Source organism: Athene cunicularia, assembly GCF_003259725.1.
Source record: "Athene cunicularia isolate RWA chromosome 28 unlocalized genomic scaffold, athCun1 chr28_part1, whole genome shotgun sequence".
NCBI lineage: Eukaryota > Metazoa > Chordata > Aves > Strigiformes > Strigidae > Athene > Athene cunicularia.
This window is the reverse complement of record NW_020799139.1, coordinates 1,441,477-1,468,110: the sequence shown is the minus strand read 5'-3', so window position 1 is coordinate 1,468,110 and position 26,634 is coordinate 1,441,477. Positions and strand designations below refer to the sequence as shown.

The following is a 26,634-nucleotide window of genomic DNA, read 5'->3' as shown; positions in this document are numbered from 1 at the left end:
ACGCGTGAAGAATTTTCATTGTAATTCATAAAGACTTTTCCCCCATTTTTCTTGTATAAGAAAAAGTCATACTTCTGCGTGAGAGTGTTAAATTACTCACATTAAAACTGAATTCAGTGTGTAGCCTCTTCCTGAGACGAGACAAAGAGTATTGCATTTAGTGATCTCCTTCTTTTCCCCCTTTCTCTGTCCCATCCAGTATTTTGAAGAGTTGAGTTTGGAGAAAGCAGTGGTCAGGCTTCTGACCTAATGCTTTCAGCGTCCCCACAGCCAGTGAAGATGTGAGGGGTGACTAATACAGAGTGATCTATCCTTTCTTCCTCTTCATACAAGTTAACTCTAATTTTCAACAGCGCAAAGGTTTATGTCTCCTGCAAACAGCTGACTACAAATTACAGTTTTACAGAGTCCCTCAACAGTGGGCTTTTGATCACTGGTGTCCTGAAAAGACCTGATTGCTTGGTGCTGGTTTTGCTATTTTCCAGCTGTTAAATCACACTAGATATCTTCCTTCTGGTTTTTGGTGTGCTTTTTTTTTTTTTTTTTTTTTTTAATTGCTATGGAGAGGTTATGTGAAAAAGAGCAAATGGAAGGAAAAAAAAAAAAGGCCCCTGTTGCAGTCAGTAAGAGAGGAAATGTCAAGAGAACTATCATTAATCTTGAATCAACACTTATTAAAAAGCTACAGCTTTTCTGCTGCATGTATCCAGGAGACCTGAACAGGTTTGCTTAATATAACTTTTGGCACGGAAAATTTGTTGGTGTTCCCTTGAGGTGTCCACAGAAAGGACAGCTTTGTGGTCTGTCTGAACACAGAACTACTGCTCCAGCTTGCTGGGAAAGGTAACTGACCACTTCATACTTCTGAGGCAGAATAAACTGTGAAGTTCAAATTTTCCCTGTGGGTCTTTGGGATGTGACCACAGAAAGCACAGCTCTGTCTCCCGTGAATGGATGCTAACCATTCCTTGGCGCTCTCTGTAAAAAGGTTTTCTCTGGAGTCCCAAGCCGAATGTTTCCCTTTTTTATTTTATTTTTTTTTTCCCTAAACGCTGTTCTGCACTCTGTTATGTATTTGGCTGCGCTCTCTGTCCCAAAGGTGTCTATGTTCTGGTGGTATTAGGTATGAATAGATTATCAGGTTCCTTGGGATCTTCCTTGCTGAAAGGCAGGATGGAAACTTGATCTTTTTTTGAAGCTGCATGTCAAAAGGCTAATGGCATGTGCCAGCTTGTGGCTAGAAGGCAGTAATCTGAGGACAGCAAATACTCCTCTATGTAATCCTTGTATATATGATACAGAAATAGAATTATTCATACACAGTATGTGCATTTATGTATGACTACCGAACTACTCATGTGCAGACAGCTCCAGCAACATATCAGAGTAGATTTCCAGGGTCCCTCAGGTTCAGTATTCTGCCTATGAAGGGGTCACTGCCAGATGTTTCTTTGGAGCTAAAAAGTCTTGGTACTTGATCAAAACCAAGTCAGTGCTCCCTAGGAGAGGTCCCCAGACTATTAAAATGTGTACATGCTGTCTGCCCACCTACATGTGTGATCTCAGAGCACTGAGCACTTCCAGTCCCTTCTGTAATGAGACAATTCCTGTTTACACCCTTGCTGAAGACCCCTGGATGACACAATAAGGAAGTTTGACCATGGAGGTGAATTATATACATCATTCAGGGGAAAAGGAAAACCAGTCTGCTTTGAAAAGCTTTTAAGGTTTGCCATCCCTAAGAGTTTTGGGAAGTGACTTAGTGCGTACTGAGCAACGAGTGAAAGCAATCAGTAAAACTGTGTTATTGTCATTATGACTCTGGGAGGTGTCTTTTAGTAGCAAAATCCAAAAAGGGACACCACAGCCAAAGCTGTTTTACCGAAAAAAAACCTGCATACTCCAAGCATTAATGATACTCCCAATAATAATTCCCCGCGAGACATGATGGCTAAACCATGGCATCAGTTTGCATCTCTCTTGATCAAAACAGCCTTCAGTCTTCTCCTTTTTTTCCAGTACAATTCAGTTAATTATTCCCAGTTCCTACAATGAGTCTGAGCTCCTGCTGGCTCCTGGAGCAATAGTAGCTCATTGTTGCAAATGAGCTTAATCCAGTGTTAGAAGTCTTTATTGTCCCTAATAGAAAATGGCATGAATAGTAAAGGAAAAAATGTGAGATGTTTCCTGTAAGGTTTTAACAACCCTTCTGGGTGTGTGATTGCGACATGTGCTGGGGAATGGTTCTGAGCAGGGTGGCGGTGGGGAGAAGGAGCTCTGGCAGGATTTTACACCCCCGTCTGTAAGGTTCGTTACAGCGAGCTGCTGGAAGGCAGGGCAGGATGGGTGACAGCTCTTCTCGAGCTGCACATGCCACTGCTTTTTGCCCCTTGGGCTTCTGATTTGTCATAGTGTGTCTCTGGCCGGCTCGAATGAGGGGTAGAGCAAAACTGAGGGCCAATATGAAATTTGTGGGCCCTTTGATTGGCCTCCTGCCCTCAGTTTTGTAAAAAGCATTTTAGTTCCAGGTGTCTCAGTTCTCTTCAGACAGGATTATGTTGACACAATGGCTCAGGCATTTTGGAAGGGGTAGGATTATCAGTGTGGGACCCAGGGGTGCGGAACATTTGACAATGCTGAGACCTTTCTAGAGACAACAGATGAAATTATCAAAACTCAGCAAGTCACTGGGCAGTTCTGGACCGTGTTTTAAATGAAGGACAATGTTCAGGGTGATCTTGTAGCCCTGTCTCTGGATAGTCCTTGGATCTGTATCGTGGCTTTGTCACCAGTCCTGTCACTGGCCTCATTTCCAGCTGTTCTGAGGAGACTCCCTGGATGGAGCCACTAGTAACCGAGTAATCTAGTAACCTAGACTACCCAAGGTTAGCCTCATTCATGCTTCCTGCTGCCCTCTGAGCATTGGAAGTTCAGTGTCACCTCTGTGATGAAACTGAACTGCGGCGTTCTTACTGTGCACTTAAGACACTTTTTATTTGTCCCAGGGCTGCAGTTGTTTGATATTCTCTTCTCTTGCAAAAATACAGCTTTTTTTGCTGGTGCTTCTCAGAGTTCCTGCGTCATCCTGTGTCTTTCTCTTAGCCCATGTGGGCAGAATGTCACCTCCAGGAAGATCAGCCACTTACAGTGGTGGTAAGGCTGCCCAGACAATATGTAGTATCACTTATTTTAGGTGAATGTCCATGTGCTTATTTTTTTTTAGCATCTTTTCCCTGCCAATGTTTGTGAATGAAGATTCCCCTTCTTCAGAGAAGAAAGACGGTTTAGTTATTTCAGTGCTGGCACGAGCTTTGGGCTTCCAGGTTCAGTTTACTTGCATGGTGCGACCTAGCTCAAGCTGCTTAGCTTCTGAGTGATTCAGTTCCACGTCTGCAGAGTACGAGTCTTGCTTCCTCAGAAGAGTAATGTGGCCATAAAGAATCAGACCAATTAGCTCTCTCGTGGTTGCCTACAAAACGGTTATCTTGTTGGGAGTCTCATTAGAGAGATCAAGAAACAAAAAGCCTTGTGGGACAGGAGCTGCTTCCAGCTCTTACTGGGAGATTCCTAGGTCAGGTCCAGAGGTGCAGGGAATCTGTCCTGATGACACACTTGGAAAGTTTTAGACTAGCACTTTTCCCACTGAATTAAAAAAAAAAAAAAAAAGAAAGAAAAAGAAGGTGATAAAGGTGGCAATTTCTTGGTATGTGTCTGATGGCTTAGAAATGTCTTCTACTTATTAAATTTCATCTGTTGTGTTGGCTATTCAATAGCAAAAATATTGGAAAACACCAACTCTGGTCATACTGGTTCTGGTTATTATTTCTGGTTGGGTGTTAGGAGCTGAGGACAAAACAAAGGGTTTGAATATGTTCTCGGCTCATCATGTCTTTTTTTTTTGTGGGATTCCTCCCTCAAACATTGGAAAGCATCTTTGTGCCTTTGTTCAGAAACCATTTTGCAGTTATTTTTGTACACTAACGTTACGGTGTTTGTTTTGTTGCATTCAGAACTCTGGGAAAACGTTGAGGGTGAAAAACTGAAGTTCCCTTGAAAGTCAGCTATTCATACGCAGTAAGTGTGAAAGTCATCACATTAGAAGAGTAAGCAGGAGAGTCGACCCTTCTGGAACTCTCATCCTACTACAAGGAAGGCCGAGCTTTCTGCAGTGGAGGGCAGTAGCTTCCTCCCAGGAGATGTCCCTGTCACAATGTGTCCAGGGGTTGTGGCCCAGCTTTTTTTTTTTTTTTAGCTCATGTAAACAGCTTTACTGACATTAGTCAAATTCCATTAGTAGGGTAGAAAACAAGAAGATCGAATGATAAATCTAGCGTAGCGCACAGTGGAGCCATGTCTGTTTATTGTCTTTTTGCAGGCTTGGTTTTCCGTCACTGCAGTTTGCCATTGATTAAATGAAAAAAAAACATTAAAAGTACTTACTTAAGAAAAGGTTTTCTGTGACCTTCGGTGCCTTGCTTTGCTAAGAAATTCAACCTTAGAGACATAAACCAGACTGCAGCAAACTGTAACTCTTCAAACATGTGACAAACCACAACCTAGAATGGATTATTCCATCTTGCAATGAATGAGGTGTACGGGGAGGGGATGGGGATGTTCTCACCTATTGACTGATGGATTTTGTGGGTAATATGTGCATCACTCTAGGTGTTTATGTCAAATAATGAATCTGTTTTCCATAAAGAAGCACCACTGGTGCTATTCTTTACGTTATTTAGTTAATACCTGAACTTTGTTACCTCAAGACTGCAAATAGCTCTAAGTAGATCGTTTAGGAATCCCGGTTTGTTTTAGCAACTGGTAAGTACTTGTACATAATCAAGCTGTAAAATGATGTTTTGCAAACTTCTGAAAGCGGGTTTTTGTTTAGTCTGGAAGCACATAGCAGAAGGTAAGACAAGACTGAAGGTTCTGCTGGCGGCTGTGCCTCAAACTTCAGTGTCCAGCCCTTTTCACACTGTGTATCTTTGGAATTTGCAAATATTAGACAATAGCATTCAGAATAAATACAAGCTGAAAACCACTGTGCTTGGGCTGAAAAAATTCTGATGGATTGGGCTGCTTGCTGATCTGCTCATGAGTGAAATGTGTCAGATTCGTTCGACTTCATCTGTAATCAGGCACTTCACCAGGATAGATGATGTATCTTCTGAGTCATAGTTTATGTATTGTGACAATTACAAAAATCAGGACGGATTTAAGATTTAGTTGAGACTTCAAGACTTTGATTTCTCTTAGAGCTGACTAACTGTTGACAGCCTGCAATGCCGGCAGCTGCAGACATCAGCAGGCTCGTGCGAAAGCCTAGAATTGAGATGCAAGTTTTCAAATACATAGTGCTTGTTCAAAGGAAGGACTAGCCTGCTCTTTGGGTCCATGGTGAATACGAGAAGAAGCAATGGGCTTGAATAGCATCCCTCGGAAATATTTTCTAACAGTGGGAAGATAAAGCAATGGAAGGCTCCTGAGGTGGCTGTGGAGTCTCCATCACTGGAAGCGTTTAAGAACAGGGTAGAGAAGACTTAGTGATGAGTTCTATCGGGAATATTGATCCTGTATTGGGAGGAACAGGAGGAGATGTTTTCTGAAATCCTTACTGATCATCTTTTATATAATTTGGTTTCTTATAAATGTATAAGAAACATTGTAAAATACTTAGCATACAATTTCAGAGGGTGTAGATGTTTTTCACTTATTTTTAGAATTTGACCTTACAAGACTGAAAAATAACTTTTTCCTTCTGACTTTTGTCCTTCACTTGGCAAAGATTAGTTAAAAACACAGAGATGGAAAATATTTAAACTTTAAACTAGTATGAGCTTTTCTTTTTGTTGCTTGTTTGTGTGCTGGTTTAATTTGTGATGTCAACTCCAGTCAGGGAAAAAGGTGTAACTAACCTGGCACTGCGCAGAGTGCAAAAACACTTTTTACACTGAAGCCCAAATAAACACTCTCTGCTGCTCACTTTTTTTTTTTTTTTTTTAATCTAAATCACTAATGCTTAAAAAATGATCTTGACAAATCCGGAAGATGTTTCCCCATCAGATAATATTAACAAGTTCAGATATATCAGCTACTTTTGAATTTATCCTTTTTAAACAGGCACAGGCACCCAAAAATAACCAGCCACGATCAAACACTTTCTGATCTGCTCCTGTGTGTTTAAGCTGCGTTGAGTAGTGATTTGCAGGGATTTCTAGCCCTCAAAGGTGTAGAATGAGTCCAAGGAAAATAAAGGTAGGGATGACCTCACCTTGTGGAGACACTGTGTCTTGCTCAACTCAAGAAAGCTCTGAAGAAATTAACTACATTTTAATTTGTACGGTTGTTTTGCTACTGTCAGTGCACAGAAATGATTCCCAGAAACTGTTGTAGACTGAAAAGAAACGGCTTTGGGTTTCTAGAAGAAGGTAAAGACGTACCGATCGCTGCCTTAATACGCAGAAGACTTATTTGTCCAGGCCTTTAAAATGGGCGTAATGCAGATTTGATATGCTTTGGTTCATTTCACTGAGAGCGATGGGCAGCAGTAAGCACTGCTCCGTCACCATCCTGTCCTACGCCCATTATCGCAGAGGGAAATGAGTGTCAGTTCTCAGCAGTGAACATCCCTGACTTGGCGGAGCTTGAGAACTTGCATCTTCCTAAGTACATACAGCTTGCCTCTTGTGCTGTAACACCTCAGCGAACTGCGAAGTTACTTACCAGTAACAGTGCTCCAGCCTCCACTAATAAATCCACTGTTTGTGACTCTCTTGCAGAGGAGGACACAGAGGATGATGTACTTCCACATTACCCAAGTTCTTTTTTTCTCTTTTCTTTGAAGAGTTCCGGGTTTGCTGCTGGTAGCCCTGAATGTTTTAAATACTTCGGTGACTTGCAGCTTGTCCATGCAAGAAAGTCTTCAAAAGAGAGGGGCTCACTCTTCCCTTTTAGTCCTTTGCAGTGACTCCAGGAGCTTGGGAGATTTCTTCTTTTTAATGGCAGTTATTCGAGTTTCTTCAGTCCATAGTAAAACCAACAAAAATTATCTAATTTCTCTATAATATGGTTTTAATGAGTTAATTTAGATGTTAAATAATAGACATATTAGAAAATACAGTGAATTTTACTTATAATGTGGCATCGTGGTTTAACTCCAGTCAGTAACTAAGCACCACACAGCTGCTCACTCCCTCCTCCCCGCTCCCAGTGGGACAGGGAGGAGAATTAAATAAATAAATAAATAAATAAATAAAGTAGAGTTGAGATAAGAACAGCTTAACAACTAAAATAAAATGTAATGTAATAATAACAACAATAATAAAATATATTAATAATAGCAATGAACAAAAAGTGAGAGGAATAAACCCCAAGACAAGTGATGCACAACGCAACTGCTCACCACCCTCTGACCATTGCCTGAGCAGCCATCTGCCCATCCCAGCCAGCTCCCCCCAGTTCATATACTGGTCATGACATCCTACGGTATGGAATAGCCCTTGGGCTCGTCTCGATGAGCTGCCCTGGCCATGCCCCCTCACTGCTGCTGGTAGGCCTGCTCGCTGGCAGAGCACAGGAAACTGAAACATCCTTGGTTCAGGATAAGCACTACTTAGCAACAACTAAAACACGAGCATGTTATCAACATTATTCCCACGCTAAATCCATAACACAGCGCGGTATTGACTAGGAAGAAAATTAACCCTACCCCAGCTGAAACCAGGACGCGTCGTCACCAGGTTCTAGATTGTAAACGGGCACGAGATTCTGGGCAGCTGAACGTGTTTGGAAAAATGCTGAGCTTTGTACAGAGGAAGCAGGACTCTTCTTGACGGTCTTCAAGAGCTCTTCCTAGATACAAATACTGGTCCCTTGCTGCCATCGTTTCACAAGCAAATTTCACGTGGTCTCAGAAACAGCTGTTACTGGTCAGCCTACTGTCTCTTCTCAAAAACTTTTTGGCCCCTGAAAACGTAGAAACACAGAAGTTTCCAGGTAGCTGGATACTGGACTTTCAAACAACTGTTTTATTAGGTGTCTGACTTGAAGGTTTTATTTTTTTAATGCGGGTTGGTTTGGTTTAATGTCCTAATATCATTGAGTAATACTTTGCTTTAGATAGCAGAAAACATCGTTACTGCTCATACATATTTTATTTGCCTTGTATTGAATAGTTCCTTTTTTAATGTCTTTTTTGCAGTACTGGGATTTTGATGGTCTCATCATTCTGCATGGACGTATATTTCTCCGTAGGAAGCAAATCCGATGTCAGTTGTTTCTGTGGTGACCTCACAAGTGACCCTTGTCCATTCTTCATTCCATGTGAGTTACATCTTTTCTTTCTGGAGTTTTATGACTTCTCCCAACTTGAAGAAAACAGATTTTTTTTTCTGAATAGTTGGCAAGAATCTTCCTTTATTAATGACCCATGAGGCTTCTGTTGAAGTAATGTGCTTTTCCCTTGAAACTCTCCACTATCATCACAGGTACTAATGGGCCTCCTTGCTTGCCACCAGCAGGGCCCTGGACTGAGCAGCCTGCAAGGTCTGGATGCCTCTCTCACCTCTTGACAACAGCACCTTCAAAAACATAAGCTGGATAGACATCAACTATCCCTGTTTCTGGTGAAAAACTTGCTCCCTGCGGGATGTGTGACGGGGCATTTTTCATTCACTCCCCATTTGTTGCTATAAAATAAAAATTGTAAATATTTCCCAGAACATCGCTAGGAAAACTAATATATTTTATCTTTAATAATCTGTTGCCATGGTTTTGATTTGCCCAGAAGGACCCAGAAATGCTAAAACTTGGGAAACTCAGTTTTCCTGAGTTCCTTCTAAACCACTTTTGCTTACCACAAGCATCAAACCCTCAAAGCTGATTTACCTGTGGCTTGACAGCAAAAAGTGACTTGCTGTGTGTAACACAAGATGGCATGTGTGCCAGACAAGCAGAATGGTGCAAATGCCAGCTAGGTAACACATGCAAATTAACCTTATTTTGCATCTAGGTTTGCTTGGTGCAAGAAAACGTGTAATCTGTCTGCTGCAGCATTCCTGTAATATAAAAATAATAATATTTATTAGTGAACATGCATGCTCACCAGTGCCTGCCAGACTGCACGCAGTTACCTCCAAGAATTGTGCACAGCCACAAGGATGGCAAGTTTTTTCCTGAACATGGGAGGTCTGAGCTCAAAATGAGAAAAATAAATAAATAAATAAATCTTTATGTAAATATCCAAGGATCCTGCTGCTGTAACATTTTAAAGACTGAGCTACTGTTTCCTGGGGCTTTCCTGTCTGTGTCCCCAGGGGAACTGTATGATCGACATTCAGACAGATTTGACAACCAAACGGTCAGAATGTGCGATCAAGAATTTCGCTGGTCTTCGCGCTAAACTTCTTACAGGTCATAGTTTAACAGGCAAGGTGGCAGCTTTAAGGTTTTCTTTGGGCCGGTTTCCTTTGGCTGGTCTAGGTGGCGTTCTCAATCCTCTCTGTGTCTTCTGATGGAAAGTGTTGGATTGAGACTGACTGATGGAGAATGCTGGACTGACACTCATTCCTTCACAGACAAGAAACAGCAAAGTCGACCTTCCTTTCATGCTGTCACTTCTGCACTGCATCCTTCCTTTAGACAGGCCTGCGTGGGGGGGAACATCAGCCTCTCGTACATTTGCCCAATCCCTCTCCAAAATAGGATGTGACAGCTCCCCTTTGGAATTGGAAGATGATTCAATAGTTCTACCCCAAGTGTGAGTGGCGAAACTGTCTTTTGGGAGTTTAAAGAGTCTTTTCTGAAACTAGTGAAGTCCAGATGTCTCATAGCTTTTGTGATCTTGCGAGCAGTTTTAGAAGGAAAATCTGTGAGGGTTATGGCTATGAATCATCCGTCTATCCTGTGTCCATGAAGAAGAAATAAAACCCCAATCCAAAAAGAATCCATTTAATTCTGGAATTTTCTGACCTATTTTGGTACAAGCTAGTCTAAAAAAAAAAAAAAAAAAAAATAAACTACTCTCCTGATGAGTTTCTCATATTGTTTACTTTTGTAACGTTCTCTGTGGACTAGCAGCCAGAAATGACGTCCACCCCTCGTCCAGCATCAGAGAATAAGAACTTCAGAGGAAGGAATGCAACTTCATAAATAGCAAACCACAGACACTAATGGGGAGCAGAGGCAAACCTGCAGGTTAAAAATTCATTGCGAGAGAAGCCCATACGTCCACACTGCCTGGAGATTCGAAGATGATTTCAGCTCTAGCGTTTGTTTTTCTCCTCTGCCTCTCTTGTCCTTTTTCATCATGTCAGCAGAGAAGAGCAGGTAAGTCATTTTAATTCTCTCTGTATGTTCTGGTCTCGTATGCTTTCTAGATTCCTATGAGAATTTTGTTTTGCAGATGGGAATGAGGAAGAAGGTTAACATTTCAACTGCATCTGCTGAATCCTAAAAGCAATGTTCAGGGATTTTTGTAGTTTCATATGAAACTCGAAGCTTAACTGTGTAAATGTTTGGTCTTAGATTTTTCCCCAGTTCCCCTCCTGAGTAGTGAAGTTTTTTAAGAAAAGGGCAACTGAAAATTTTGTTGTGTTTCGTCATGACCTTGTAAAGAGACACTTTCTATTGATCTGCATTTTGCATCTGATTTAAGTTAAAAAAAACAGATCATACAGAATGTCCTATAGCCAGGATCCTTGGATATTCTCTCTGCTTGTGCACAGAGCCCAGGGAAGCCCTGACTTCTAGGAACGTAGCCATGCTAAGAACAAAAGTTCCACTTCTCTGAACAGCCCGTTCAGGGAATCTTCCACCTCCAAGAGGATCTGTTGGATCCTTCAGACTCAGGCTGTGAACCAGACATTCAGGTGTGTGTTGTAGAGACAGAATGAGTCCATGGGGAAGGATGCAGAGTGATGGAAATGTCTGCAAGTGCAGAGATTCCCTTTGGAAATCACTCCTGCGTAGCTGAATAATTACTGTGAATTTGAGTATTAAAAAACCCTCAAATTTTTATTTTAAATTACAGCTTGCTACTAGGGATGGAAAATTATTCCCAGGAATAACGGAAGCTGCCTGACGCCTTCATGCAGAGCTTATTCAAAACCTCTGTTTGAAGTTAGAAATTATGTGCAAGCTCCTTGTTTTCAAAAAAAAAAAAAAAAAAAAAAAACGTCAGTTTAATTCTAGAATGACACGTTTGTGGTACTTTGAATCGAGTTCCCAAACCAGAATGTATTGGAGGGGTTACAGATAATCGTACAGTCCTCTTGGTTCGGTGTCGGAAGACCCGTGAGGCTTTCAGGCTCATTTTTCACATGAAAATGCTGAAGTTGTTGTGCTGAGCAGCACGGGCTCACATCCTGCCTTTGGTACTGGCACATTCCTCACGCTCAAGGAGGCAGACCCCTAACTCCAGCTCATTTTCTCCCAAAACACACAGTGCTGTTTGGAGAAGATCCTGCTATTTCTCTTTTCATAAAGGTTTGCTTACACTGTAGACTGTTAGGGGAATCAGTTAATCTAGAAAAAAATAGAGAAATGAGGTTGTACTTTCTCATGGCAGTCAGGAGAACACCAGAGTTGAACTTTAAGTGGCTCAAATTTTCTTAAAACTTACATAATTCTAGAAACAGGGAGCTGCTTCCATTCTTTCTTCTTGAGCAAAGCTGGAGTTTAGACTGGATTTTTAGCTCAAAGAACTAGGCGAGTCTAGAATGTAGCAGATGGGAGGGAGAAGTGATGTTAACGTGCCCTAGATGAACTTGTGAAATTATCTGTGTCCTCTACTCAGCATAGTTGAAACAGGATTTTGCAGTGTTGCGTGGACGAGCAGATGGATCCTTTGTGTCCCCAAGCCACTACATGGCAATTTGAAACTGCTGCTACCCAGAAAGAACCCGTCTCCAGCAAGAAAACACTCGGCACCTTGAGAACAGGCGAGGCAACGGCTGATGTGCCGGTTTTCCACGTTCAGTGCTTGGCAGCACATTCGGGATAGACTCAGCAAAAAAAGCCTTCCTTTAGTGGTGCCCATCATAGCAGCTTCCACGGCACTGAATTATTAATTTGCTTCTTTTGGCAGCAAAACCTTCCTATGTGTGAACTGCAGCAACCACGCCAGATTAACAGCTACCACAACTGCCAGCCTGCCAGGGCAATTTGTTTGCTGAGGGGTAACTGTTACCTACCCGACAGGCATGGCTGATTATCACTGTCTGCCCTGCCCGCAGATAATTCCACCCTATGGGCAAGTCTCTCTGAACTCCAGCAAGCTTCTAGTTAGGAACTGGCAGAGACTGGTGTGGAGGGCTCTGTATCTTTAAGATTAAGTTCAGTTTATCAGTTTGTACTGCTAATGGCTCTTCTGTGTTTTTCTCACCCACTCTGGGGTTTTTTAGGAGGTGAAGTTGGGCCAGAAATGCTGGAAGAGATGAGAGAAACTAACCGTGTGCTAATGGAAGTTCGAGACTTGTTGAAACAGCAGGTAAGGGAGAAAGAGATCTAGTTCCTTAAACGCTGCCCAAGAGAGATCTCTGAACCCTCTGCCTCATGTGCCGAGGATTGGGCCAGTCTGGAACTGGGGGGCTGCTTCCCGCGGTAAGTGAAATGAGCAATAGAATTATTGTGCTGCAAACCACAGGGGTGTTCTCACGGCAAGATCTGTAAATCTGAAATAAAGTGGATTCCTCTGAATTCCAAATTCCGCTGCTTAGAACCGTGTCTGCTGAAAAAAAAAAAAACCCAGCGTACATGGAGAAACAGCTCTTAAGAAAAAGACACGCACACACAGTGGGTATATATTTCACTGGAAAAGCGACTGACTTTTTCCTTGGGTTTTGTGGGCTTATGAAATCAGTAGAGAGTCCAAACCTGGAAGATGGAGGGAACCTTTCAGCCATCTATTAGGGTCCTGGAAAGGGAAGTCATGGAGTCCAAACAAGCTCTGTATTCACTCTTCCCTCTTGTTGTTTTAATCCTAAACCTTTCTGGCTCTGGTAGTTTCTTAGGGAATGTGGAACTTCTGGGGTGCTTAGATCCTTTCCCTTTTTAACGAGGAGATGGTGGTTTGTCTGGTCAGCTCTCTTTTTCAGTATAGAAAAAGGTTCCATTCTCCCCTGCTCCACTCTGGGAGCTGAGGGCAGCAGCCTCTGCCTGCCAGGTAATTGGAACGGCAGACGGGTCCCTGTGCCAGGGCAAACTGGGCGGCCTCTAATCTGCAAAAACATCTGTTGCATTGAGTTACTCTCACATTTCAGGCTACTGCATAAATACCCAGTGTTTACTAGGAATCAGGTCAGACATGGTTCCTGGCAGCCTCGAGCAATGATTTCCAGTGTTCCCATCCAGCTTAGCACTGTTTCTCCATACAGGTTTTCTATTTGTTCTTTTTCTTGCTTTTGCCACCTACTTTTTTTTTTTTTTTTTACAGTGCTTTCAAGACAGCTCTTCCTCAGAAGAGAAACTTGCATCTACAACTGGAGAGCCAAGGTGGCAGTTCATAATTTCTTAATCTGTGCAAAGCTTTTTCTAAAACTTACTTTCAGCATCTTGGGATGTTGGCAGTAAGGATGGCAAAAGGCACAACAATAAAAGGCCAGATCTACTCTCCTGAGCCAAAGGCTGAAAGATTCTTGGCACAAAGGAACCACTAATATTCATTAGCAGTGCTCCTTCTCTGCTCTGCTCTCTGCCGCCCTGTTCTGGGGATTTGGGTTAGATCTCTCTCTGCATTAACTATTCAAAATACATGACCCCAGGCCATGTTGGAGGGAAGGAAGAATGAAAGCTTGCTCTCATACCTGGGAGCTGGCAGAGGGACAGGAGTAGAAGGTTTTGTGAAAGTGAAATGTTTTAATTGCAGAAACATAAAGTCCGCAGGGTGTGGAAGGGTGGTCCTGAGCATCAGTTGTAGATAGCCAGGAAGATTTTTGCAGGAAAGAAGCCCGCTAGGATTGCTCTCTAAGATGCTGGGGAGTCACATAAACGTTAGCTTGTGCCTGTCCCATATTCCATTCTTCACTAAAGGAACCGTGTCTTTGCACTGCTGATGCTACAGATGATCTCTTTACTGAAGCAAGCGTGAAGGAATAAGAGCCTAGAGGAGACCGAGGAAGTCCGGAGGGAGGAGCTTTCATGAACAGATTCTAAATATCCTCATGGCAAGGGCATCAGGGCCAAAGAATGGCATAAGCAATGTCAGAGATTATTCGTGTAGCTACAAAAGTTGCTCACAGGGGAACGTCCTCCTGACTTGACTTGTGCAGTGTCTGGACTGCAGATAAAGCAGATCTCTCTAGGACTGCTAGTTCAGCATCTTCTAGGGTAGAAGACCCAAATAAAGTCGATTTCTATTGCTCTATGGTACTTGCTTCTGTGTATTCAAGTCAAGTGTTTCCTGCATCTGTGATAGAATAGTATTATCAAGTTAAGCCTGTAGAAACACTACAGCAGGGAGTGACTTACAGCAGGGAACACAAGCCAGCTCAGCTTCCAGAAAGTGCAACATAGGGACTTTGGGCTAAGAGTTAATTTGGTTGTAAGTAACTGTGCAGTCTCACAGGGACACCCTGTTTTCTGGCTGTGGGGCTATTAGTTGTGTGGCAGCAAAACTCAGCCTTTGGCTAAATGGTGGTTCTTGTTTTCTTCTAGATTAAGGAGATAACATTCCTGAAGAATACAGTCATGGAGTGTGATGCCTGTGGTGAGTTACTGAGCTGAGTCCTAGGTTCAACAGCCTCCTCCAAGTCCTTCATACCTTTGTGTCCAAACAAGTAGTAAAACGCCACCTGTGACCATCTCCCCAGAGGAAACAGTTTGTTTCACCATTACCCAGAGTATCACAAGGTAACACTCAATCCTAGTGATGCTTCTTTTTCCCCCACGACGTGGGCCAGTGTTCCACGCCGTTCTCGTGGTTCAGCTGAAGCTATTGCCCCTTTCCTGGGCACAGGGTGCAGAAATAGCCTGGAAAAGCTCCTCTTTCCTTCCAGTGAAACCCCAGCCTTCACTTCCCTCCACTGTTTCCAAAACAAGCTTTGTTAGTGGTTTTGTGATGTACCGCGCCGTGCCGCGCAGGGCAGCTGCATTCCGCAGCAGAAAGCTGCCCAACCACGTCTCCTACGTGCCCAGCCCCTGGCCGGTGTCACAACGCCCTGGGAATGCGCACTGGGATCCTCCGGGATACAGTTGGCTTCTCCTGAGCTGCAAGCGGAAAGGAACATCACCCCCAAGAGGCATCGCTCTGCTGTTCCTCCCACCCTAGTGCTGCCACCATCCAAGCTAAGAGGTTGTTTATAGAGGATTCAGGACACAGGGGTCAAACATTTTCCCATATAAATCTTGCTTCCCCAATAAGTGGCTTTTTTTTTCTAGACTGGAACTTATGTCCAGTACATCTGGCTTTCAGAAAGCATGGTTCTTGGAGGTGCTCTGCTATTTGCCAGTACACTCCAAGGGTGGAGCAATAACCATTCCTGCAGTTGGAGAGATTGTGTACTTCTGCTGGAAAAGAGATTAGCCAAAGCTTCTGGGACCTGCAGTACAGAAATGCATTCATCCACAGCAATTGTTTTAATAATTTGCTCGTAAAACTGTCCTGAACTTTCTCTCTGTTATTTGATTTCTGCCTTCCCCACTTGCTATTCTGCTTTATATGCGTTCTTCTCCTGCACTCCTTACTGTAGAATCTGAGCCTCTTTTAGTCATGCATTGAACAACGTGATTCACAGCAGTCGTGTGCTTCTCATTATTTCACAGAAAGAGAAGCATGAAGAGAGGAGGCCTTGTTTTTAGTGAAGATTTTGCTGCTGGTGGTGGTAGACCATTGTTTTTTGTTTTGGTTTGGGGTTTTTTTTTCAGGTTTTCTGTGTTGGGCTTTTAAGCCGGAGGAAACGGGAGCAAAAAGTGTCCTTGTCACTTAGAGTAGTGAGTGTGGGAGATGTGACAATTCTAGATTCTGGGAAGGTTTATCCACAGTCTTGAATTGACCTTCAGTAAAGTTCTGTCTCCCATAGAGATTAATTTTGCAAGTTTTCTTGTGCTGTGGGTCAGGTCATGAGGATAAGGACAAAAACCTGGCACTTGGCCTAAAACCATAAGGGAGGCAGGCGTGCAGCAGTGCGGGGACAGGCTTGGTGTGTTCAGTGTTTCTGAATAGAGCTGCAGTAGCATTTTCTATGGGTTAGAATTTCTTACACATCACACACAGTACTTCATCGATAGACCATATTGCTGTATTCCGGATGACTGTCCGAGTGACAGATGCCAGGATGAAGGGAGGTTTCCTAGCCCTATGGAGATAACAGGTAGCATGTTATGAGTAACTTCATGGCCTGAGAGCCCTCCGTGAGCCTGACGTGAGTGTATTTCTGCTGCAGATCAAGCTGACCCGCTTAACATTCCTGCCTTCTGCAGCAGAGATTTTGGCTGACAGCCTTCCGCAACGCTTCCCAGATTTAAGCCTGGGTTCTGCTTTAGCCAAGTCCATACCAGCAGTGAGGTGTAGTTGTGGAGGAAGCAGGGAGAGAACTGATCTCTCTGGCACTCCAAAAGCAAGGGCATTACACCAGCGAGGAAGGTGGCACGACAAGAGTGTTGGACTGGGAGCTAAGACTTGTGGGGTTTCTTAATTATTTTCTGTCTGCTCTGACTCAGAAATCTGTCAGACTGCTGCTTCTGGCTTCATTTTTCTCCCTTTACAACACAGAGCTCCAACTCAACCCTCAGACAAGATGTGAGGAAATGTCCTGTGTGTGAAGCACACCGAGATCCTCTGAGACAACGGGGCCACCTGATGATAGCCTCTGGCAGCTACAGCTTTGTTCTTACTGTTCCTCTTGTCCTCTAGGCATGCACCCCGAGGTGACAGGCCCTGTCATCACCGTCACACAGTTTAACAGATGCCTCCCAAACTCCTGCTTCCCTGGAGTGGCCTGCACCGAGACCAGCACCGGCTTCCGCTGCGGCCCCTGTCCCCCAGGCTATTCAGGCAACGGGTCCCACTGCACAGATATCAATGAGGTAAAAAACAAGTAGGAGAGGCTGGAAGTTATAAAAGTGGCTCGCTTCTCTTAGAGTATTGCAGGTTTGTCTTGTGGTCATAAAGAAAAGTCTTGCAATTCCCCTAGGAGCTGAAGTTCAACAGAAACATCATTTCACTGGAGGGAAAGTCTGTATCTCAGCCGCCCTTAAGCTCTGTTCCATGTTGGGTTTATATCCAGTTTAGTTAGACATTTCTTTCTAAAAGATACATAGGCTCAAACAAAATAAATCTTTTGGTTTGTACCACACAGGAAGGTGAGTTTGGAAGACCAGAATGGTCCCTTTTGGTCTTACAATCTTTCGAGCTAATGGTTGATGAGTTGTTAGAGATAAGATTTATTATGTGTGGAATAGAATCAAATGCTTCCTCAACAGTCCTTTATGCAATAAATCTTACCACACTACTCGTATTGCTTTACTTCTGCCTTTAAATCAAACCTTGCTAGACAGATACTGTTTATTTTATAATTTTTTAGGAAGTGTGGCATCCCCCCAAGTCCGCTCTCTGTCTGTATCCGCAGCTTTACTCAGCCATTAATTCTGTGTGTCCATAAGACTCCTTAGTTCCGTGGTTCCCAAGCCACGGTCCTGTGCTCACTGATGAGCCCACCAAGCAGCTCCAAGCGTCTTGCAAACCACGGCACCTCTATAGCCTTTCAGTTTAAAAACCTGCTGAAGTTACAGGGGATGAGGAGAGATTTTTGAGCTTGACGATAATCTGTTAGTCACCAAAATGTGGGAACCACTGTAGTAACTTAATGCATCTGCCAGTACAGAGCATAAGAACGCAGCGAAAATAATAGTGGTGGAGAAAATAAACAAGCATTAACAGCAACTTTGGGAAGACAGTTGCTTCCCAGAGTCATACACAAACAACTGTTCTTGTCTTTCAAAACCAGAGTAAGAAATTATCCAGTTCTCTGGATTCAGAGACTGCCAGGAAGGAAAGTGTGAAGTAAAGCCAGGTCTTTGCCTGGGCAATTGATGTCACCTAAGAAGAATTAGTCCTGAAAGTCGATTTGTTTTACTTGTCTGCATATATAAGAACTTGGGAGAACAACTGAGATGGGGCAGCTGCATTTTCCACTTGCAAGGGAAGCCAGGAACTTCTATGCATTTTTTGGTTTATTCTTTCAAGAGAAAAGTACAATAGCTGGAGCTCACCCAGCAAGGCTTGCTTTGAGAGCTGCCTTCACAGCTGGCCTCGAGCGTGCCTGCCTCACAGTTCTGCACCTCCTCCTTTGTGTTTACAGTGCAACGCAAACCCCTGCTTCCCCAAGGTCCAGTGCATTAACACCGTCCCGGGCTTCCGCTGTGATCCCTGCCCTCCCGGCTTCACTGGGCAAGCCGTCGAAGGGGTTGGACTAGCTTATGCCAGGGCCAACAAACAGGTAAGGCTCCGAAACGTTTCTGTCTCCTTCAGAAGCCATGAACTCTCTCCCCTCTCTAATTATCGTTCAAAAGTGTTGGATCCCTCAAAGAAATGGGCGTGAGGATACAGGATGACTGCGTTGTATTGGTGGGAAGCCTGATGCAGTGAGAGGGGACGCCTGCCAAGGACGTCCTAACACTTCAGCAACAAAGCAACCTCCACCCCCAGACCCTACCTCGGCTGAATTTGTGCTGGACAGAATGTTATATCTGACACCTTTGCAGCTGGGGAATCCTTCATGCTAGGACACAGAAGAGTTGATGCAGCTACTGCCCCCTCCCCTTCCCTGACAGCTATAGACATATTAAAGTAAAAAAAAAAAAAACCCAACCCACCACCTAGGCTTAGTACGCTTTGTGAGAATGTATTGCCAAGAGCAGGAATGGCATGTGGCTTGTGTTATTTAGAGAGCTGCTAGCTGGTCACAGGACACAGTCTTTGACCTTCCTGCTCCATGGACTCTCTTCTATCCTTTCACAGTAAGGAGATACTCTGACAGCTCAGCTCAGAGCTAAGCTATTTTGCCAGGCTAAAATCTCTGGTGACTCTGCAGAGGGTGAACGGCTTGTCTGGGGTCAGGGGTATTGCTGGGAGCTGGCTCAAACTCGTCTGAAGGAAAACTTTGCGCTGTGGGTCCTAGAAAGGTGCGTCAGGGGCTTTGTTTCTGCATCTAGTGATGCCCTAATTCGTCTGTTTTGTTCTTCCTGGGCAGGTTTGCACTGACATCAATGAATGCGAGACGGGTGCTGCCAGGAATTGTGTCCCAAACTCGATCTGCATCAATACACGGGTAAATGTTACCCGAAAGCCTCCTGGGGCTCTCTCTTTCCCGGGCCCTGGGGCCTCTGTTAGCTGGGGCGGGTTATCGCAAAGCTTTCCCAGGCCTCACGTGAGAGTTAATTCCCTTTTTCTTGCAGGGATCCTACAAGTGCGGAGCTTGTAAACCCGGCTTTGTTGGGGACCAAGTCAGTGGCTGCAAGAGCCAGTCGGTGAGACGCTGCCCCAACGGCGAGATCAGCCCCTGCCACGAGAAGGCCCAGTGCGTGGTGGAGCGCGACGGGTCCCTCTCCTGCGTGGTAAGGGCCAACGCTCCCCCGGCCTGGGCGCTGCTCGCTCCGGTTTCCGTCACAAGTCGGGTTGACCCCAGCGCTGAGGGATCTGGTGGAGTTGAGAACAGGCAGGCTTAGGTTAAAGGTTGGACTGAAGGACTTCAAGGTCTTTTCCAACCGAGAGGATTCTGTGACTCTGCTCTGGGCTTGCTCTCCGGGGTCTGCCACTGCCCTCTCCTGGAGATCCTGCCTTCCCGGCTCAGCCCCGCTCCCCACGAACACCTCAGCGCGGGCAGGATCCCTCCCGGTGCTCTCGGAGACGTGGCCTGCTCCTGGCACCTCCGAGCCACTGATGCTTGTCTGGGGTATTCTGTGCCTGAAGCACGCAGCCATGGAACATTACACACAGCTGAGCAGGGAGAAGCACCTGCTGCCGCCAAGACGTTTCGCTGCTGCCGCAGCCGTCTTCATAATCGCAGGAACAAGCAGAGAGCCTGTACCTGAGCTATTTAAAACGCTGTTTACAGCATCACTGTTTCTTCCAGACAACGCTTCTCCTGTAGAGCCTTGCGTACCCGGATTTCTGAGGTTTTGTGCTGGTTCTCATGTAAAGCTTTCCATTTCGGAGGCATGCAGCCATCAGGGGACTCACTGGCGGCCTCATTTTGTTTATCTGCTGTCTTCCAGTGCCTCGTGGGGTGGGCAGGGAACGGCTACGTCTGTGGGAAGGACACGGACATTGATGGAGTCCCTGATGAGAAGCAGCGCTGCTCTGACAAAAAGTGCCGCAAGGTAAGACACAGTTCTCTCATGTTTCGCTGCAAACTGCGTGTCAGAGGAACATCTAAGCAGAACTGGGTGGTTCTGATTTGAGGGCAGGGCTTGGGTGCTGGTGAGCCCCTGCCCAACCTTCCCAACTCTGGCTAAAGGACACGCACAGCTTGCTAGCAGGCCCTTTGTTGTTTTTCTTTCAGGATAACTGCATGACCGTCCCCAACTCTGGCCAGGAGGATGCAGACAGGGATGGAATTGGAGATGCGTGTGATGACGATGCTGATGGAGATGGGATATTAAATACTGAGGTTTGAATTCTAATGCTTAAGCTCTGCCTTACCCAAACGTACTGCAAAGCAACTGCTCGCACTTTTAATGTGAATTTAGAGAACCTGCAGGTCACAGCATGCGATGTTTCCTTTTAGTCTGGATGGTCTCAAGCATAAAACAAGCAGGCAGGGGAGCACGTTGTGGCACTGAAGGGACTTCACAAGTCGTGGTCCCCTGAGAGCTGGGGAGTCTCTCTCTCTCACTCAGCCAAGCACTGCTTGGAGAGATTTTTCAGGTGCTACTGGTATTCCCTGAACAGGCAGCGATGAGGCTGAATAGAGGAAACCAAGCCTGGCTGCAGATCGGCTGCTGGGCTTCTCAGAGCAGCTGGTCGCATACCTCAGAGCTTTTGTCTTTGTTACTCCTCAGTAACATGCTCAGTGCCAAAGTTTCACCTCAGCCAGACCCCCTCTCCCGCAGGACAACTGCGTATACACGCGCAACGCAGACCAGCGCAACACGGACAAGGACAACTTCGGCGACGCCTGCGACAACTGTCGCCAAGTGAAGAACAACGACCAACGGGACATTGACGGCGACGGGAAGGGAGACGAGTGTGACGATGACATGGATGGAGATGGTAAGAGCAGCTGGAGAGCATCCTCAGCAAGGTGCATATGTATTGCCCTAAACCAGAACGCCGTGGAGCAGGCAGCTGGAGATCCTCAGGGCAGGTGCTGGCCTTCCGAGGCTTGAGCTCTACGAGAGGAGAATGAACTGAGTCTCTTTGACAAAGTAACAAGTGATAAGACAAGAGGGAATGGCCTCAAGCTGCCCAGGGCAGGGTCAGGCTGGCTCTGAGGAAGGATTTCTGTGCAGAAGGGGCTGTTGGGCGTTGGAATGGGCTGCCCAGGGCAGGGGGGGAGTCCCCGGGATCCCTGGAGGGGTTGAAGAGTCGGGCTGACCCAGCGCTGAGGGATCTGGGGGAGTTGGGAAGGGTCAGTGCTGGGTTAACGGTTGGACTGGAGGATCTTCAAGGTCTTTTCCAACCAAGAGGATTCTGTGTGAATTTCTGATGGGCTGAAGCACAGCTCAGTTCCTAAGATGCCAACAGCCAAGCCAACATCCTTCACAGTTCAGCTCCTGCAGGGTTTAAAGATCTGTCTTCAGGATGGTGCTGACAATCTTTTAGTAGCACTCTTATTGTGCACAATCACATCAAACCTGTGTCGGACTTAATGAAGAAAGATGCACCGTGCAAACTGATCTCAGACCAGACAAGGACACTGCTTTGTGCTGCAGTTTAAGCTTATGAAGAACTACAGGAATATCCAAGTCATTAGCAGCTTCTGGCTCAAGGCAGTGTGTGTCAGGGCTGTCTTCTGGGGGAAAAAAACCCAAAACTGCCTGGCTTTAGAAACAGTCTGTGCACTAATGATGCTGTATTTGCACAAAGCCTGCTTTCAAAAGCCAGAAATCACAACTGGTGCTGGCCTGGGACATACGTGTTTATTTACAGAGTATTTCCAGTGCATCTAGTGCTGTTTGGGTCTGGCTGCATCCTGCCAAGTAGCTCCCTGCTGCCATGATCTGCTGGTGGAGAGAAGGGGGAAGTGAAGTCACACAGGCTGCCAATTAGACTGGTCCTGTCCTGTCTCAGGCCTTGAAAAGACACTGCCTAAATCTTCCGTGTCAAACAGCCAAGATTAACCGGGACTTATAACTGTATAGACGTCTACTTTAGAGGAAAAAAGACTCTGTCACAGTTCAGGGAACTGCAGACAGCTTCATCTTCACCCTCCTGGCCCCTCCCTCCTGCACAGGTACGGTGCCAGGTCGGAGCCATGTTCTTCTGTTCTGTAGCTTTCTCTAAGGAGCACAGTTAAGGACGTTTCCTCTCAGGCTCACGTGCAGTAACAAGCTCAGACATCCAGGGCGATGCAGCCTGCAGTATTTAAGCTCAGTTGGTGCTGATCTCTACCCTCCATGGCCGCTAGGACGTAACTTAGAAGTGTGCAAAACGGACACAAAAATTGAAATTGTTTTTACATGAATTCAGCTGTCCTAGATTTTTGCCATCTCTCCCATCCAAAAGAGACCTTGCTGCGTAGAGCTTAATCACCCCGTCTCCTTGATGGGTCCACTTTGTGTTTTACAGGGATCAGGAACACTGTGGACAACTGCAGAAGAGTTCCTAACCCTGATCAAAAAGATAGTGATGGTGACGGAGTAGGAGATGTGTGTGACAGCTGCCCAACAATCAGCAACCCAGACCAGGTGAGCAAGTTTTGCCACCTTACGGGTTCGTTTCTCTCACTCAAGACAGGTGTCACCTGCCCGAGGTGTGTGTGTGTGTGTGCCTGGTAACTCCCCGATGTTACCACTTGGAAATTTTAGCTGCCGTGCTGCAGAATAAAGTACAGCCCCTTGAAATCAAAAGTCAGAGAGGAAGCGCTGAATTCTGGCTTTCTCTCGTCCTGCCCTACTCACCTACGTTTAGAAAGAGCCCTGCTTGAATTCAGAGCAACCCGTAAATCCTGCAGAAGGGACTCTCCCACTGGTGTCAGCTGTTTGCAGTCAGAATAACCGTGGCACTGAGGCTAACGCCTTTGTTCTCTTTATTGCCTAATCCTCCTCTTGACCTATGGAAAGTTTAAATTATTATTGCTTTATTTTACTAGAAAGATACCGATCATGATCTAGTGGGAGATGTCTGTGACACCAACCAGGACAGGTGAGAGCTTGCTGCAAAAATTTCACTTAGGTTGCATGAACTCTTGGGGATGGAGGGGGGAAAGGCATGTGTTGGCAATTCTGTGACAACAGGGCTCGACCTCAGCCGATAAACAGACAGAGGTTAAGGGAAGTGGAGTTTTCCTCGGACCTCAAAAAAATTTGCCCCAAAAAACCCAGGCCCAAAGGCTGGTGGTTGAAGCTCGCCCACAGCAGGTGTGCTCGGCGTCAGCCACCACTCACAGGTTGTTCACAGACCACAGCAGGAATATTTCTGATCTATCGCTCGTGTAAGGAACAGCTTAAGACTTCACAAGGCTAAAATCACCAACTTGTGCTGTTCTCAGCTCCCAGAAAGGTGCTGCATGTTTATCTGAAGAGCACACATCAGCGGATAAGCTTTACCTGTCCTTTTCCCCACCAGTGACGGGGATGGCCACCAAGATACCCGGGACAACTGCCCGTCGGTGCCCAACAGCTCCCAGGTGGACACAGACAACGACGGGCTGGGAGACGAGTGTGATGATGACGACGATGATGATGGGATTCCAGATGAGAAACCTCCAGGCCCCGACAACTGCCGGCTTGTCCCTAACCCTGGCCAAGAAGACTCAGATGGTGAGAGGAACGGGGGCACATCAGCCCTGCCCGGGCAGCTGCTGCTCCCGGAGACCAACGCCCCGGGGTTGGACCTCGAGAGATAGACAGGAAAGAACAGCGCTGTGTGAGACAGTCCTGCGTGGTTCTCGGACCTCAGATAACCCTGACAGCAGGATCAGAGCTGGGGAAAGTTATCTTCCAGAAGCAGATAAAAATTGAGGTGTTCCTCCACCTCAACAAACAGGAGAAGCCTAATGGTTTCTTTGCAGCTGACTTAGAGTGTAGCAGTGCTCTGAACACCCCTTGACCCTGCAGGGACGTGGCTACCTTTGTGCTAGCCGAAAGCTGGCCAAGTAACACCCAGGTAAGGGGCAGGAGAAATGAATGAAAACTTGTTACTCCTTCTCTTCAGGGGACGGCGTGGGAAACCTTTGCGAAGATGACTTTGACAGAGACATGGTGATTGACAGAATTGACGTGTGCCCAGAGAACGCCGAAGTGACACTAACGGACTTCAGGGCTTTCCAGACAGTTGTCCTGGACCCGGAGGGTGACGCGCAGATTGACCCCAACTGGATTGTCCTCAACCAGGTAGGAGACTGCTCCGGAGCGGGGGGAAGAGCCTGTGCCAGAGGGGCTGCCCTTTGCCTGAAAGAACTCTGCAGGCTTGTCGGGGCTCTTCAACAGCATCTCACCCTGGTGTACCCCCCCCGATCACGTAAGGAGTAAAGTTAATTTAGGGCTACACTAACGAGTCAACATCCCTCTTTCTCAGGGCATGGAAATCGTCCAGACTATGAACAGTGATCCAGGCCTGGCTGTAGGTGAGGCACACACTTATTTTTGTCTTATTGGAAAAACTATTGCTCGTTAACTGTGAACGTCTCCGTGCAGCTTCCACAAGTATTTCAGACACTACTTAATGATTCCATCCACCTCCTGGGAAAATATTTTTCTGTAGTAGGCAGAGCCTTCAGATTTGGCTTAACAAAGTCCACTTCCCCCATCTGAATGTGGAAGGAAATGGATCTGCGTTTTGTCTGGGAATACAGAGTATTTGTTTTCCTGCCAATTACAGGTTACACGGCATTCAATGGCGTGGACTTCGAGGGCACCTTCCACGTCAACACTGCCACAGACGACGATTACGCCGGCTTCATATTTGGCTACCAGGACAGTTCCAGCTTTTACGTGGTCATGTGGAAGCAGATGGAACAGACATACTGGCAGGCAAACCCCTTCCGAGCAGTAGCAGAACCTGGAATCCAACTGAAGGTAAAGCTGCCATTGAAAAAAAATTCAGCAGCAGATTTTTGCCTTTTTCTTTGCTGTGCTGCTTGGGCGCACGCAGCTCCGGTCCAGCAGTCCTTTATCCTCACACTTTCCCCCATCTCATTTCTCTGTTAGGCAGTGAAGTCTAAAACAGGCCCAGGCGAGTATCTCCGCAACTCTCTGTGGCACACGGGCGACACCACAGACCAGGTGAAGCTGCTGTGGAAAGACCCTCGGAATTCCGGCTGGAAGGACAAGACGTCTTACCGCTGGTTCCTGCAGCATCGCCCTCAAGTGGGCTACATCAGGTGAGGGGCCCCATCTCCTCCACAGGGCTGAGCCGACCCTGAACACACAGAAGCAGCATCTCGAGGGCCGTCCCGTGGCGAAGAGGAGGGCGAGTATCCCGGGAATGGTTCCTACGAGGGTCTCTCAGCCTCACGCTCATGTCCTACGCTCGCTTCTTCTCTTCCAGAGCTCGATTCTACGAAGGCCCTGAGGTCGTAGCAGACACGGGAGTTGTCCTCGACACGACCATGCGAGGGGGACGCCTGGGAGTCTTCTGCTTCTCCCAGGAGAACATCATTTGGTCGAACCTGCGTTATCGCTGCAACGGTGAGTTCGTTTTGGAAGGCGAATCCAGACATTTTTACCATTTTCCTTTCAAGATGTTAATTTGTTCTTGGCTGGCCCACACACCCCGCTCTGACGGGATGTCACGCAGCGGCTTAGCCTATTTTTTTTATTTCTGGTTCTACTTACAATCTATATTTCCTTCAATCTCCTCCTCCTCAGACACCATCCCAGAAGACTACGAAACATTTAGAGTTCAGCAAGACTAACCTCCGATTTAAACCTCTGTTCAGCCAAACTTGCTTTAAAATCCGTGCTCAGCTGCCGCACTCTTGCTCTGGTGTAAAGAACTGTCAGTACCGTACCACTGCGCCCCGCACAGCACCACCCAGCAACGCGTTATCTGGCATCTTTCCTACAACAGCAACTTTTCTTTAAACGCTGCAAAAACCTGTTGGAACAGCAGAGGTGTAGATGGCGAGTGTGGATAGAAGCCTGTGCTGCTGTAAACACTAATTCTCTACACTGCACGGAGAAAGATCTGCTGAGAAGCCGCCGGCAGTAGCTGGAATTGTTTGAGTAAGATTAGAGTGGATGATCCCCAGGAATCATTTTTTCCTACTCAAAGGCGCTCAAGTGTGAATGTTGGGTTTTGGGGTTTTTTTTGTTTGTTTTCCTTTTCAAGACCTACTGCAAAGCAAACCCAGCACTAGTCTGAAAAGGACACAGAGAGCAGCCTATGTACAAGCTGCTCACAAAACATTAAAAAAAAAAAAAAAAAAAAAAAAAAAAAAAAAAAAGCACTTTAAGGAGAGTATCTTTTTTCTGGAATGTTGGGTAATAAATCCTTGGAATGTTGGATAATAAATACTAGATTCTCCTTGGTCA

The 26,634-nt window shown here is 45.8% G+C and overlaps 1 protein-coding gene across 2 annotated transcripts; it reads left to right on the top strand.

The window, feature by feature from the left end:
• The first annotated feature begins 204 nt into the window (after positions 1-204).
• On the top strand, positions 205-26,634 carry COMP (cartilage oligomeric matrix protein). 2 transcript variants are annotated; one of them, XM_026864888.1, is made up of 22 exons: positions 205-288; positions 4,011-4,074; positions 8,201-8,322; positions 8,487-10,326; positions 12,402-12,487; positions 14,653-14,704; positions 16,850-17,022; positions 18,297-18,434; positions 19,188-19,265; positions 19,393-19,551; positions 20,212-20,316; positions 20,499-20,606; positions 21,049-21,208; positions 22,727-22,845; positions 23,250-23,302; positions 23,726-23,919; positions 24,314-24,492; positions 24,677-24,725; positions 24,980-25,176; positions 25,309-25,481; positions 25,649-25,788; positions 25,969-26,634. In XM_026864888.1, exons 4-22 carry the CDS (start codon positions 10,251-10,253, stop codon positions 26,013-26,015), a joined length of 2,286 nt encoding a protein of 761 aa, XP_026720689.1. In that variant the 5' UTR covers positions 205-288; positions 4,011-4,074; positions 8,201-8,322; positions 8,487-10,250; the 3' UTR covers positions 26,016-26,634. The 2 variants fall into 2 exon arrangements, with proteins under 2 accessions (XP_026720689.1, XP_026720688.1); XM_026864887.1 differs by having other exon boundaries at positions 8,201-10,326.

Bases quoted from the DNA above. Each gene is read 5' to 3' on its own strand.
- COMP (XM_026864888.1), top strand. From the start codon at position 10,251: ATGATTTCAGCTCTAGCGTTTGTTTTTCTCCTCTGCCTCTCTTGTCCT. The intron at 18,435-19,187 runs GTAAGGCTCCGA...CTTCCTGGGCAG, and splicing joins ATGCCAGGGCCAACAAACAG to GTTTGCACTGACATCAATGA. The intron at 21,209-22,726 runs GTAAGAGCAGCT...TGTGTTTTACAG, and splicing joins CGATGACATGGATGGAGATG to GGATCAGGAACACTGTGGAC.